At 50.9% G+C, this 14,410-nt stretch overlaps 1 protein-coding gene across 2 annotated transcripts; it reads right to left on the bottom strand.

Moving 5' to 3' along the window:
* Positions 1-256: 256 nt before the first annotated feature.
* LOC103234742 (cell adhesion molecule CEACAM3-like) lies at positions 257-12,972 on the bottom strand. Of its 2 annotated transcripts, XM_007996926.3 has the most exons (9): positions 12,636-12,972; positions 11,433-11,792; positions 4,367-4,645; positions 3,723-3,977; positions 2,839-2,956; positions 1,793-1,863; positions 1,456-1,487; positions 914-979; positions 257-638 (listed from the first exon to the last, which is right to left on the bottom strand). In XM_007996926.3, the coding sequence occupies exons 1-9, from the start codon at positions 12,697-12,699 to the stop codon at positions 573-575; spliced, it is 1,311 nt and encodes a 436-aa protein (XP_007995117.3). In that variant the 5' UTR covers positions 12,700-12,972; the 3' UTR covers positions 257-572. The 2 variants fall into 2 exon arrangements, with proteins under 2 accessions (XP_007995117.3, XP_072872509.1); XM_073016408.1 differs by lacking the exons at positions 3,723-3,977; positions 4,367-4,645 and having other exon boundaries at positions 12,636-12,971.
* Positions 12,973-14,410: the final 1,438 nt, after the last annotated feature.

Genomic DNA, 14,410 nt, shown 5'->3' on the forward strand with positions numbered 1-14,410 from the left:
CAGGGCTAGGCACTGTAGGTCCCTGGGGCAGTGTGAGGACAGCCGAGAGCTCGGCTGGCTGGGCAGTGCTCCTGTGAATCCCGCCCTTTCCTGTGTAGGGTCCCCCCCATTCTGACTCCCAACCCCCTATTTCTGCCTCCTAGGGAAAGAGAGACTGGGATTGAAATAAGTTGGAGATGACATGTGACCAGGAGAGAATAGATATGGAGTTTCAGGTGAATTTTTGCAAAGTTCCCATGAGCAGAAAAAGAGCCAATGAGAGGAAGGGTCTTGTTTATTGAGATCCTTTCCAGGTGACCCCAGGTGGGCCACAGGCCCATTCACTTTCTCTGCAAGCCTCTGCTTCCTGTGGTGATGGGAGGCCTTTGTCCTGGCCCACCCAGAGCCCAGGGCAGCCTGTCGGGGTCCTCGGATATTCAACAGGGATCCTCCATCCCTCCCTGTCCCCAGGCCCCAGTGTCTTTTCAGGACTCAGAGCTGGTTCTCTGACTCAGGCTCCATGTCCTTCCCCATCCCCAGGGCTGGGGGGTCGGGATGCTCCATCAACCCACAGGAGCAGCTCCCAAAGGAACCTAAGAAGCCACATCTCCTTTTCGGTCCATCCGGCAGTAAACGTTTGTGTCATGTTTTAGCATTTCCTGCAAAAACAGAGAAGAGGCCTAAACCCCTGTAGCCTTCTCAGAACAGGGTCTGGTGTCTCCCAGGCTCTGGGCCCAGCCAGGGCTGCTCTGGGGCTGAACCTGGCTGTGCTCAGGGGATTCCTGCTCCCAGGCCCCTCCCTCTTCTGCTCACCACCCCCTGTTCTTATTTTCACAGCAGTTTCCTAGATCTCAGAGCTCAGCCGGTGCCAGTCGGGACAGATCCTGGGTCCCCTGGGGCCTGTGGGACCAGAACATCCGTGGCCCACACTCACCTCATAGATGGGAGCGGCTGTCCTGGGGCCAGGTCGGGGGGCCTGGGCAGCGGAGAGAGAGGACATCTGTGGACAGGGATGGAGGGTCATGGAGGCCAAGCCTGCAAGTTTCCTGTCTCTGATTGACCAGGATTTACTTCCCTGTGTCTATTTCTGGTCATTTCCCCTCAGGAGTGACCAGCTCTGCCCCTGAGCTCAGCCTCCTAGTGTGGACACAGCACCCTGACCCTTTTCCTGGCTGGGCCCACCCCGCACCCTTGTTAATGTGGGCCCCTGACTGACGGTCCCAGTGTCCACTCTGCACCTGCCAGACTCCAGGGGTCTCCTCAGGCGATGGAGGGTCCCAGGGAGGGGTCAGCACAGGGCGTGGGTGGTCCCGGCCCTATAGGGAGGCCGAGCTCCTGGGCAGGGCAGGGCTAGCCTTGCCCTGTGTGTTCTGGGGAAGGTGGGTCTGTGCTGTGCTCGGGGGCTGATGGTTCCTCTGCCCAGAGCCTGCACAGCTGGGACCCCAGTAGAAAGGGGCTGGGAGGGGACAGGCTTACCAAGAAGGCAGAGCTGTGGGAGGGACCACGGCCTGGAAACAGAGACAGGCGTGAGCAGCAGGGTGGGAGGAGAGCCTTTCCCCCTCTCCAGGAAGGCGTGGGGTGTCCTCAGCTCTAAGATACCTGAGCAGCTGAGGTTGGGGAGGTGACCCCTGACCCAGAGCCCACAGGTCAGGGCTGACCCGGCCAGTTGGGGCCCCCTGTTTGATGTTTTATGAGATCCTCTTTGCAGCCCCCGGGAAAGGATCAGAGCCTCCCTGGGAGTGACTGGCAGGAGCGGACACTGTGGGGTTGACCTAGGGGTTCCTAGCCACACCTGGGCTGAGAGGACACTCACCAGGGGCAAGGACTTGGGGCTGCTGCTCCTTGAGGTCGTGCTGGATGCTGGTTCTAGGAAAGGTCAGGGTCCTTTGGGAGGGTGCCGGGTTAAAAGCCACAATTTTGGAGTTAGAACAGGGGACAAGAAGGGAACCCCATTTTCAAGGACGGGCATGGAGACCTCCTGTCTCCCTCAGGTTTGTGTTAGGAGGAGCCTAGCAGAGGGTAGCTGAGGAGAGGCTTTAGGAAGCCACGTCTGTCCTGAGCAGAGGGGAAGGACCCTCAGGCAGATGCTGGGCCAGGAGAACATTGACCCAGGGACCCAGGAAAGGGACTGAGGACCCAAGGAAGGAACCAGACCATGAGGGTTGGCCTGGGAGGAAGGGTCAAGGCCCCAGAGGGAAAACAGGGCCAGTTGTGCAGGACACGGAGGGGACTGCAAGTGTCTTGGATTCTCCTGGAACTCAGTGTCCTGAGTGGTGATACTGAAATGGGACAGTGTCCTTGTCCTCTCTCTCAACCGCTTGGCAAGAGACACAAAGGACGCTCCAGGACATGCTGGTGTGAGACCCAGATTCTCCCATCTCACACCTCAGGGCCTATGGTTACCACATCAGCCATGGGGGGCACTGACCCCACCCAGCCTGTCCAGGCTGGTCCACTCCCCATTGTGTGACGATGCCCAGGATCTGGAACCAGGAAATCCCCCTCACTGTGTGGGTGGATTCAATGAACAGCGGGAGGTACCAATTACAGAGCCCCCCCTTCCTCCCTCCCTCCTTCTCTCCCTCCCTCCAGGCAGCTGTGGCTTTGCTGTGTGAGGGAACTAGGGCCACACTCAGGGGTGGGGCCTTAACTAGGCCGAATTCACAGAGGAGGAAGCTGTCGAGGCAGCAACCTAGGGTCAGGAGCTGACGAGGGGGGAGCTGTGGAATAACAGGGAAGGATCCCTGGGGACTTGGGAGGCCATGGAGAGCCTGGTCGTGAATACAGGACAAGGTCTCCTTTCTCCTGGCCTAGAGTCAGCCTAGGGGGTGGGAAGAGGATGGGAAAAAGCTGTGGTACCTTCTAGTTTTGGCGAGGAGCAGGAAACACACCAGGGCGGCCACCAGCGCCACTCCGACCAGGACCCCGGTCATCATGCCGGCGACGGCCCCCACAGGAAGGCCTGGGGCATTTTCTTCTGCAGAAAGAAGAAGGCAAAGTCTATCCCAGAGGAAACCACAGGGGCCTTGCGGGGAAGGTGTGCGATCAGGGGAGAAGGAGATGCCACGGGGCCTGAGTGCGGTCTGTTGTGTTGTCCTCATCACGGATTCCCTTGCTTTCCACAGTGGCACAATTTTCAGCGGGCTTCACACACTGGGCAGCACCAACTCATACATTCTCCCAGATGTGCTTACACCTCACCCTGCTCCTGTGCCTTTTAGTCCCTCCTTCTTCTCGCATCATGCCTCTTCCCTCTGTTTTTCCTTTTCCATCCCATAACACTCACAAAGGGCAGGCCCTCGCCATCAACTCAATGCTGATGAGTGGGGATGATGTTCATTGACTGTTTTTGGGGGAATTCCATGTACCACGCACAGTGGGTACCAACGTACCTACAGCTCATCTCATCTTCCCATCACCTTGAGGGAGAGGAGCATCACCCCCAGCTGCAGAGTTAGCATCTGAGACTTATAGCACCTCAGTAAGTCAAGGAAGGTCACAGAACTTGTAAGTGATACAACAAAATTTGTACAGCATTCCAGGCTGGCCCCAAGGTCAGCTGTGAGAAATCAGAACAACAAGGGGAGGAGGGGTCCTGCAGAGATGGAGTGAGAGGGCTCAGGGTAGAGTTTGGAATTTGCTTGTGTCCAAGACATGGGCTAGGAAATAAGCTTCCAGGCTCTTTCAGAAAGCTGACTGCCTCTACCAAGGGCCTAGGGCCTGTGCTCCAGGGATCCACTTACCAGAGACTGTGATTGTCTTGACTGTGATTGTACTGAGGCCAGTGGCTGAGTTATGGGCGAGGCAAGCATAGGATCCGCTATTATCCACTGTGATGTTGGCGATAAGGAGATTTTGTGTGTGTTGCTGGAGCATTCCACTGACAAACCAGGAATACTGTGTGGGTGGGTTAGAGGCCACGTGGCAGGAGAGGTTGAGATTTGCCCCTGGGTGGTAATAGGAGTCTGGGGGGGAAATGGTGGGAATGCCTGGTCCATCTGGAGCAAAGAGAATAAAGCCATAGACGATATCATCAGAGGGAAGGGGAAGCTGCTGGTCTGTGGAAGAGCCACAGTGTCCCTCTGAGCCAAGTCACAACCTTGAAGTCCTAATGAAACCCACTGTATCCACTGAATCTGGGTCTGAGACATTCACCTGTTTCTCCCATCACAGGCTGTGGACCCTGAGCCTCCCAGGACAGGAGTAGCCCCTCCTCTCCTATTCTTGGTCAAGGCTGGGTCTGCCCAGGTTTACTCGGGACAGGAAGTCATGGCCAACCTGGGTGAGAGTCTGAGTCCTTGGAGCTGAGAGGGACTGAGAGGCCTGACCTCTGGCTGTGTGGATTTGGGCTGGTGGCCCGGGCCACAGAGGAACAGAAGATGCTCACAGAGGACATCCAGGGTGACTGGCTCACTGAAGTTAACACTCGCTGGGTTCTGTATTTCACACTCATAGGGTCCTGTGTCATTCCTTGTGACACTGAGTAGAGTGAGGGTCCTGTTGCCATTGGAGAGCTGCAGCCTGGGACTGACCGGGAGGCTCTGACCATTTACCCACCACAGGTAGGTTGGGTCCTGAGCCTCAGATCCACAGGTGAAGGCTACAGCATCCTTGTCCTCCACGGGGTTGGAGTTGTTGCTGGAGATGTAGGGCTTGGGCAGCTCCGCTGTGCAGACAACAGAGAGAAGATTGCCCTGTGTGGCACCCGTGATTCCTCCACAGGCATATTTTAATCAGAATCAACATCTCCTATTCTTCGGCCAACCCCACTCCTTAAAAGACCAAGACAGGGCTGGGTCGGTGGCTCACATCTGTAATCCCAGGACTTTGGGAGGCTGAGGCGGGTGGATCACGAGGTCATGAGATCGAGACCATCCTGGCTAACATGCTGAAATCCCATCTTTCCTAAAAATAGAAAAAATTAGCCAGGCGTGGTGGCGGGTGCCTGTAGTCCCAGCTACTTGGGAGGCTGAGGCAGGAGAATGGCGTGAACCCAGGAGGCAGAGCTTGCAGTGAGATGCGATTGCATCACTGCACTCCAGCCTGGGTGACAGAGCGAGACTCTGTCTCTCAAAACAAACAAAACAAAGAAACAACAACAAAAAAGACCAAGACAGACATGTGTGTCACAGACAGATGCATGAGTGTCTGAGGGCTCAGAACCTGTGAGGCTGCCTGCCCGTGAAAGCAGCAGAGACTTTCCCAGTTGTGAATTGAGCAGCAGCACTGGGTGGGGGACAGACAAGGACCAGGAGTCACATCCCCTGGCACCTCTCCTGTTCCTTCCCTGATGGCTGACTGCCTGGCTGACCTTGGGGTCCTCACCTGGAACACACAGGTGCTGAGGTCTCAGAATTACAAGGTGAGGTTGTTCCTTCCAGGTGTGTCATGGTGACCGAGATGATACAGTGAGTAAATAAAAGTTATAGTAGAAGGCTGGGCACGGTGGCTCATGCCTGTAATCCCAGCACTTTGGGAGGCTGAGGTGGGCAGATCACCTGAGGTCAGGAGTTCGAGACCAGCCTGGCCAACATGGTGAAACCCTGTCTCTACTAAAAATACAAAAATTGCCTGGATGTGGTGGCATGCCTGTAATCCCAGCTACTTAAGAGGCAAGGGAGAATTGCTTGGACCTGGGAGGCGGAGGTTGCAGTGAGCCTAGATCACACCATTGTGCTCCAGCCTGGGTGACAAGAGTAAAACTCTATCTCAAAAAAAAAAAAAATTAAAAAAAATAAAAAATAAAAAAGAAAAGAGAAAAAAATAAAAGAGCAGAATGGTGATTTCCAAGGGCTGGGCGGAAGTTGTTCCTTGGGTGTGCAGTTTCAGCTATGTAAGATATGGAGGTTCTGGAGATCTGCTGTACACCTTGGTGTCTATAGTTAATAGAGTTTGGGTATCTCTTATGCAGAAGAGCAAAAGTGCTTTGGATTTCTGATTATTTTTTATTTTGGAATATTTGTATTACAAGTATCAGTTTATCATCTCAAATCTGAAAATCCAAAATTTCAAAATGCTCCAGTGAGCACTTCCTTTGAACATCATGCCAGTGGTCAAAAAGTTTTGGATATTGGAGCATTTTGCATTTTGGATTTTTGGATTTGGGATTCCCCATCTGTAATAGTCCATTTTGCCCTTAAAAATTTGTCAGGAGTTTAAACAAAGGAGTTATGTTCTTACTGTAGTGAAAAAAAAGAAATTTGGGGGAAACATTAAACTTTTACCTATCAGTGGAAATTAACGGTCTAAAGATCTAAGGCAATTGCTGGCTATAGTATTTCTCTTGATAACACAGTAAGGTTTTGGTCTGCTAAACGCTGAAGACCAGCATAATCATGTTAAGCTCAAAGAAAGATGCTGACTTTGGTTTGAAATCAGTGACTCTCTGGGTAGAGAGAGAATTGTGAGTCCTGTTAGGAAGACAGAACTGGTCAGAGGGAACGTCTGAGATATCTCAATAATACATAGAGAAGAATAATCCCAAATTAGGAGATGTGATGTGTGTTATGTCAGTAAATTTAGAAAGAACACTCATCTCAGTTTCCTGTGCAGAGTTAGGCAAAATGGGAAGGCGTCCAAAACAGTCATATGAAACGCCTTCCTCCTTTTCTCTAGACCACAGGAAACACAACTAGAGTTTGATTAAATTATCTTGAATTGGGCAGAGTCTAAGTACGATGCCAGCGGCTTGTGCATCTCCCCACATGAAGACCCCATCTTATGATAATGGCATCATTATGAGGGACACAGGTGTGTGTGGACACAGCCCATCAGACAGCACAGGGCTGGCCAGCTCCACCTGGTCCCAGGAACCACCAGTATCCCATTACATGTATGTTACAGCTTTTATAGTTGTCCCACAACTACAAAATATAAAACATGCCATTGTCAATACAAAATATTGAATATGAAGTTGGATATGCTGTTCCACATTTTTTCCCCACTCTTTTTTTTTTTTTTTTTTTTTTGGAGACAGAGTTTCGCTTTTGCCGCCCAGGCTGGAGTGAAATCGCACGATCTTGGCTCACTGCAACCTCTACCTCCTGGTTTCAAGCGATTCTCCTGCTTCGGCCTCCTGAGTAGGTGGGATTACATGCGCCTGCCATCATGCCTGGCTAATTTTTTGTATTTTTTGTAGAGATGGGGTATCATCATGTTGGCCAGGCTGGTCTCAAACTTCCAACCTCAGGTGATCCACCTGCCTCACCCTTCCAAAGTGCAGGGATTACAGGCATGAGCCACCACGCCTGGCCTTTTCCCACTCTTTTAAAACTTTGCTGTTTCAGGCCGGGCATGGTGGCTCATGCCTGTAACCCCAGCACTTTGGGAGGCCGAGGTGGGTGGATCATAAGGTTAGGAGATCAAGACCATCCTGGCCAACACGGTGAAACTTTGAAGCAAGGATGATTATAGTCCCTCCCTAAAACTAACTCCCTCTTTGTCAGGGATTGCCTTTGTAAAACTAATGAAACATTACGAGATTAGCATTATGGGAGGGGCCCGAATTGTGCTAAAATGTAGGCATAGTTTCTGCGGTCCCTAATTCCTCAGGACGCATGTGTCCAGAAGTCACAAGATTTGTGACTTCCCTAATTGCTCCCATAGATAACATCACTATTGTAGAACCTGAGATTGGTCTTTTGAGATGTTTCTCAGACTTTTGCATTCTGGCAACGGACTGACTCCACCTGGACCAAGACCCATGATTCAGTCAGTGGTCTTGTGGCCCCCACTCAGAGGCAGTTTCAGCACACCGGGATCAGTTGCCACATCCCTATGATTTTATCCCCAACCAATCAGCATTCCCCATTCCCTAGTCCCCTGCCATCAAACTATCCATGAAAAACTCTAACCTCAAGCCTCCAGGGAGGCTGATTTAAGTAATAATAAACTCCTGTCTTGCTGTTTGGCTCACTTAGCATTAATTAAACTCTATCTTGACTGCAATATCGTGGTCTCGGTGAATTGGTTTTGTCAGTGCAGTGGCAGGAAGAACCTGCTGGGCAATTACAAGAGTAGGTGGAGGAGTCACTCGTCCCTGTCCTGTGGCCTGTTCCATGTGTTGGCCTCATGGAGCCCTGGGTGGGGACACAGTGGAAGCTCGTTCTCCTGGTGACCTGGGGACACTGGCTCATGATGAAGCCTGGCAGGGGCTCTGATCCAGCTGATTTCTGTGCCTTTTTTTTTTTTTTTTTTTATTGTCCCGGAGTTGGGCCAGGCCATAGTGTGAGTGGGAAGGGAACAGAACAGCCAGTCTTGTTAGAGGGAGTTACTGGGGAATACCTAATGGTGGAGGAAGCTGCGCAGGGCAGGGGTATCCTCACTGTTGTGAAGGGGGATGAAGATAAGGGACAAGGGGGAGCAGAGAGAGTCAGAGATTACATGGCAGTGAGCTGTGAGGACTACAGTGACCTCACGGACCCCAGGGGCCAGGAGACCCCTGGTGATTCTGGAACCAGGACCAGGAAGCCCTGAAAACCTTCCCACAGATGAGCTGTGCCAGAGTCCCATGAGATGTGGTTCTTGGGGTAGATTTAGGGGCAGGGGTTAGAGGAATGCAACAAGGATCCTGGCCCCTGGAGGGACAGGAAACAGGTGTGGCCAGAACCTTCTAGGATTCTGCATCCAAGATCCAGTCTCTGAAGAGTTTATGAATTATTCATCATTCATTCCTTCCCTCCTTCATCAGAGAACTACTGAGTGTGTGTCTCTCACTGGGCCCTGCGCTGGTGCAGGGTGTGAGTGGGGAGTGAAAGCAAGGTTGTTTCTTTTATCCTCTCATAGGAGTGACACTGACACATCAGGAAACACAGGATTTCGGGTCGAGTGAGGGCAGTGGTGCGCATCTGAGAGGGAGGCCCGGACATTCCTGGCACTGACTCTGTTGACACAAGGGATTTAGTTCCAGGTTAGGCTAATGTGTTAGGATACTTTTCGTTACTATAAGGAAATGTCTGAGGCTGGGTAATTTATAAGGAAAAGAGATTTAACTGGGGCAGGGATCTGCAGGCTGTACAGGCATGGCACCAGCATCTGCTTGGCTTCTGGTGAGGCCCAGCAAGCTTACAATCATGGTGAAAGGACAAGGGGGAGCAGGTGGTGTCATGTGGCAAAAGCAGGAGTAAGAGAGAGTGTGGAGGTGCCACACACTTTTAAAGAACCAGATCTGTGAACTCAGAGTGAGAACTGACTTGTCACCAAGGGGATGGTGAGAAACAGCCCCCATGATCTGAGCGCCTCCCACCAGGCCTCACCTCCAATGCTGGGGATCACATTTCAACGTGAGACTTGGAGGAGATAAACATTCTCACCTCCAACGCTGGGGATCACATTTCAACGTGAGGTTTGGAGGAGATAAACATCCTCACCTCCAACGCTGGGGATCACATTTCAACGTGAGGTTTGGAGGAGATAAACATCCTCACCTCCAACGCTGGGGATCACATTTCAACGTGAGGTTTGGAGGAGATAAACATCCTCACCTCCAACGCTGGGGATCACATTTCAACGTGAGGTTTGGAGGAGATAAACATCCTCACCTCCAACGCTGGGGATCACATTTCAACGTGAGACTTGGAGGAGATAAACATCCTCACCTCCAACGCTGGGGATCACATTTCAACGTGAGACTTGGAGGAGATAAACATCCTCACCTCCAACGCTGGCGATCACATTTCAACGTGAGACTTGGAGGAGATAAACATCCTCACCTCCAACGCTGGGGATCACATTTCAACGTGAGACTTGGAGGAGATAAACATCCTCACCTCCAACGTTGGCGATCACATTTCAACGTGAGATTTGGAGGAGATAAACATCCTCACCTCCAACGTTGGCGATCACATTTCAACGTGAGATTTGGAGGAGATAAACATCCTCACCTCCAACGTTGGCGATCACATTTCAACGTGAGACTTGGAGGAGATAAACATTCTCACCTCCAATGCTGGCGATCACATTTCAACGTGAAATTTGGAAAAGATAAACATTCTCACCTCCAACGCTGGGGATCACATTTCAACGTGAGATTTGGAGGAGATAAACATCCTCACCTCCAACGTTGGGGATCACATTTCAACGTGAGACTTGGAGGAGATAAACATCCTCACCTCCAACGTTGGCGATCACATTTCAACGTGAGATTTGGAGGAGATAAACATCCTCACCTCCAATGTTGGGGATCACATTTCAACATGAGATTTGGAAGAGATAAACATCCTCACCTCCAATGTTGGGGATCACATTTCAATGTGAGATTTGGAGGGGATAAACATCCAAACTATATCAGGAAAAACTGATTAATTTTCCACTTGCCCCTCACTCTCCAGACCAAAATCTCCCCCTCTGAGTTGTGGATGCCCAAGAAAAAAGAAAGAGGACTTATGACAGGTCTCAGGTCTGCAGATGTCTAACGATAGCTCCAGCCATCCCCTGGTGGAGAAGGGGCAGCTGTGGCTGCAGAGAGACCTCGTGTGACTCTAATCTGACACCTATGACTTGTGTGACCCTAGTCGGTGACTGTGTCTCCCTGTTCCTCAATTTTTTTTCAATAAGTAGGATAAGTGCTATTTGACTGTGAGGTTGTTTGTGAATTAATCTCAAAATATTTAGAATTACTTGACCTCAGCTGTGTATAGAGGAGCTGCCCAAATGAACAGCATCTATGCTTATTTGCCTCCAAAAGAGAGGTCCCTGGGCCTGATCCCTTGTGGAAAAGGAGCTGCTGGGAGCATCTTCTCTCTTCTTTTTCTCCCCCTGGGGATATTGAACTTCCCATGGAGTCACTTAAGTTCCCCTGGGCAGTGGGCTCATGCCCTAGTCATCTTGTCCATCTGTTCACTCCATGCTGAGTCTAAGGTGAAGGATGAGGCCCTGTCCTTGCCCAGAAGAGGTTCTTGGGGCGGGACCCTGGCTGGTGACCAACTCCAGGAGCCACGACCCTCAGACAGGTGGTAAAATCTTGCTCCCAGTCAGTCCTGCCCAGGAGGTCTCACCCAGCCCTGGCGCAGGATCTCTAGAGTTCCCAGGGTCACCTGGAGTCAGGAATCTGGGACAGGGATTTGCACAGGGTCTCAGCTCTGGGAAGAGCTGAGCTTCCCTGTGACAATCCTAGGGGGCCCCGTAGGCCAGGCCCTGACCCAGTTCTCCAGGGTCTTTCCTAGGGTCAGGTTCATGGAGAGGGCACGGGGTGCTTGGCTGACACTGACCTCCCCCTGCTGAGTCCCCCCATCAGACTGTCCTTCTTCTGCCCCGAGTGTCTGCAGGGTCTGGATGCAGGAAAAGAATTCTGATCTGTTGAAGTTTATCTCCCCTGTGTGTGTTCTGCACTAAATGCCCAAACCCCAACACAGGATGTAATGCAGAGGGGATACAGGCACAGCCCAGGCCTGACAATCCCGTATGTGGGAAGTAGAACTGACCCCAATACCCAGCGGTCATGGGGAATCACTCACGATATACCCGGAACTGGCCAGTTGCTTCTTCAGTCACAAGATCTTCCTTTATGGCTTGTAGGGTGTAGGATCCTGTGTCATTCTGGGTGACGTTCTGGATCAGCAGGGATGCATTGGAGTCTATTGTCTCTCGACCGCTGTACGCAGGCCCTGGGATAGTTTGTTGAGTTCCTATTACATGTGATCCAATTCGACAGTTGGCATCCACTCTTTCTCCCTTGTACCAGATGTAGCCAACAAGATTCTGGGACAGATTGTGGGCAAGTAGAAGAACCTCCTTCCCCTCTGTGACACTGAACGGCCTGGATTCAATAGTGAGCTGGGCAGTGGTGGGCGGGTTCCAGAAGGTTAGAAGTGAGGCTAGGAGGGAGAAAGCCTCGGTCAGTATTAGGACCTACGTATTGGGATGGAAAGATGGGGCCCTGAGTCCTGAGAGAGTCCCTTCACCCCTCAGCCTTGAGGAGAGTGCGTGTGTCCACTTGGTCCAGGTCAGTAGTGTGACCTTTCTTCCTTCAGCACCTCTGACCTTGGCATTTTCCTGTTTGGAATCCCCTTCCCCAGGGGTCTGCATGGCTCCCTCCCCACTCCCTTAGGTCCTGCTCACATCAGGGCATCTTAGGGAGACCCCTCCCCTGACACCTCCTCTAGAGACCCTGGGTCTTCCCTTTCTGACCTTTTTCTGCTCTGTTCCCTCCAGGGCTCTTGTCAACACCTGACCTCACATTCTAGATCTCTCTGGGTGTCTATCTTCATCCCCGTGAGAGTGTGAGCTCTTTGAACAGAGACTTGTCTGATATTTGTTGTATGCCAGTGCCTAAAATTTGATTGCAGATACTCGCGGGTGAGATAATGAGTGGTGGTTATTTTGCAACTTGTGGTTGGTGGTCAAGGGCAGGGTTTAGTGCCCTGATTATATTTTTATTTAAAGTGTCACCCTGATGTAATTCTTATTCTCATCATTTTCTACTGGTAGTGACCAGTCATGATTAACTTGGAAAACATGATCAATTGATTTTCCTCCGTCTTATCAATCCCAGTTCAATGTGATTGTCTTGTTGTGACCCGTGTCCCTCTCTGATGTTCTCTCCCCTGAGGCTCCAGCAGAAGCCCTCTGTCCCCTTTCAGAGCCTCGTCCTCCCCAGGAGACCCCAGCCATTCTCTGTGATCCCTCCTCCTGCCCACTCCCAGGAATCCTCCACTCACCTGCGAGCAGAAGCCCCTGCCAGGGGATGCATTCTCTGTGGGGAGGAGCCGAGGAGGGCCCCATGATCTCTGCTGCCTGCTCTTTCCTCCTCTGTGGAAAAGAGCCTGGGCTCCAGGAATGCTCCGTCAGGGCTGCTGTGACTGTAGGCTCTGCTTTCCTTCCTCTTTCTGTGCTGAGCCTCCTCCCAGGGCAGGAGTACTTTCCAGGGTCATGGGTGAAGCTCTGCCCCGGTCACTTCTCTGTCCCCTCCCGTCTCAGTTTTGCCTCCTTTTCTGTTCTTCCTTTTTCCCTTCTGTCTACATTTGAGTTCCCCTCAGATCAGGCTCTGAGAAGCAAGGCTTATTTGGACCCCTGTCTCGTAACAGGACGATCCTCCCTCCCCAGCGTGGACCTCTGCTATGCCTTGACTGTGGGTCTGTCAGCACCATGGAGAGTCCCTGGGGTCCCTGAACGTGGTGTTATTTTCTCAGTGACAGAGAAACCCCTTTATGTGTGCAGGGTCTTCTCACATGTCTGGGAAGATTGGATTTACTCCCAGCAAGGAGGTCACAGAGACGTCCGGGGTCCTAGAAATTGACCCATCTAGGGCTGAAGCCCGGGTCTAAGATTCTGAGTTGTTCTTTCTGCAGAGCTATGTGACTCTAATTTCTTTGGAGTAACCGAGAATGAAGCTGCACGGTGCTGTAGCTTTATGTCATCCACACACCAGACATTTCTAGGCTGACTTTATGATTTTCTCTCCAGCTTGTACCACCTTTATTATTATATATTTCATAATTTTTTCTAAATACATTTAGTTTACAAAACCTCCTGTCCTAGTAGGGATCGGTGACTCAGATCTGTGATTGAAGCTACTCAAGAGGCTAAGGTGGGAGGATGGCTTGAGGCCAGGAGATGGAGACAAAACATCCTTGTCTTATGCAATATTGTCCATGAAGTTACAGATTTGATCTGTGCTTAATTTTTTTCTCAACGTGTATTAAAATAAGCACATAAGTATTAAAGGCTTTAAAAAGCTTACTTACATTTCCCCTAAAATCAGTTTTTGGAAATGCTGACACAGTGGCATAAGCATGGACTTTTTGTCTAGATGTACCTGGGGACAGCTTATGGTTCTGTCACTTAACTATGTCGACTTGGACAAGTCATTTGGCTTCTATGATTCTCGATTCCCTGATTTGTAAAAGGAGGATGGTAAAATCCTCCTTGCAGAGTTGTTGGGAATAAGTGAGCTGCTGTGGGAGCCCAGTGCCCAGGCGGATGTTGAGTACATGATGGTTATCATTGTGATTATTGCTGTGGAATTCTAGTTTTCAAAGAGAGTGTCTACGCTGGAATATTGAGCTTGTGGCTTTCTGCTGATGTGGATGTGTGAAAAAGCTACTTTTGCTTGTTAGGATTTGTGCTGTATCTGTCATTATTTTCATTTCCCAGTTCCGCTACCTATTTTCTCTGTGATGTTAGTCAAGTTGCCTAAGTTTTCTTTTGCCTCATTTACCTAATTTGTGAAATGTGGGTAACAATACACTAGTGTGTGTGTGTGATTTCCCAGCTCTGACCACTAGAGGGCATAGAAGCACCGGCACCTACTAGCAATGGGCATATAGGTGCCTATGATCTGTAAACATCATTCTCCCACGAAAGGAACCAGGGTTCCCCAGAGAAATGGCCGATTCCAGGGCTAGGGCAGGAAAGTACAAGAGGAGACTGGAGCATCTTGCGGGGCCTGAGAGTAAGGCACAGCTTGAAAAATGATGGAGATGTGTGGAAAATA

This window comes from Chlorocebus sabaeus, chromosome 6 (genome assembly GCF_047675955.1).
Source record: "Chlorocebus sabaeus isolate Y175 chromosome 6, mChlSab1.0.hap1, whole genome shotgun sequence".
Taxonomy (NCBI): domain Eukaryota; kingdom Metazoa; phylum Chordata; class Mammalia; order Primates; family Cercopithecidae; genus Chlorocebus; species Chlorocebus sabaeus.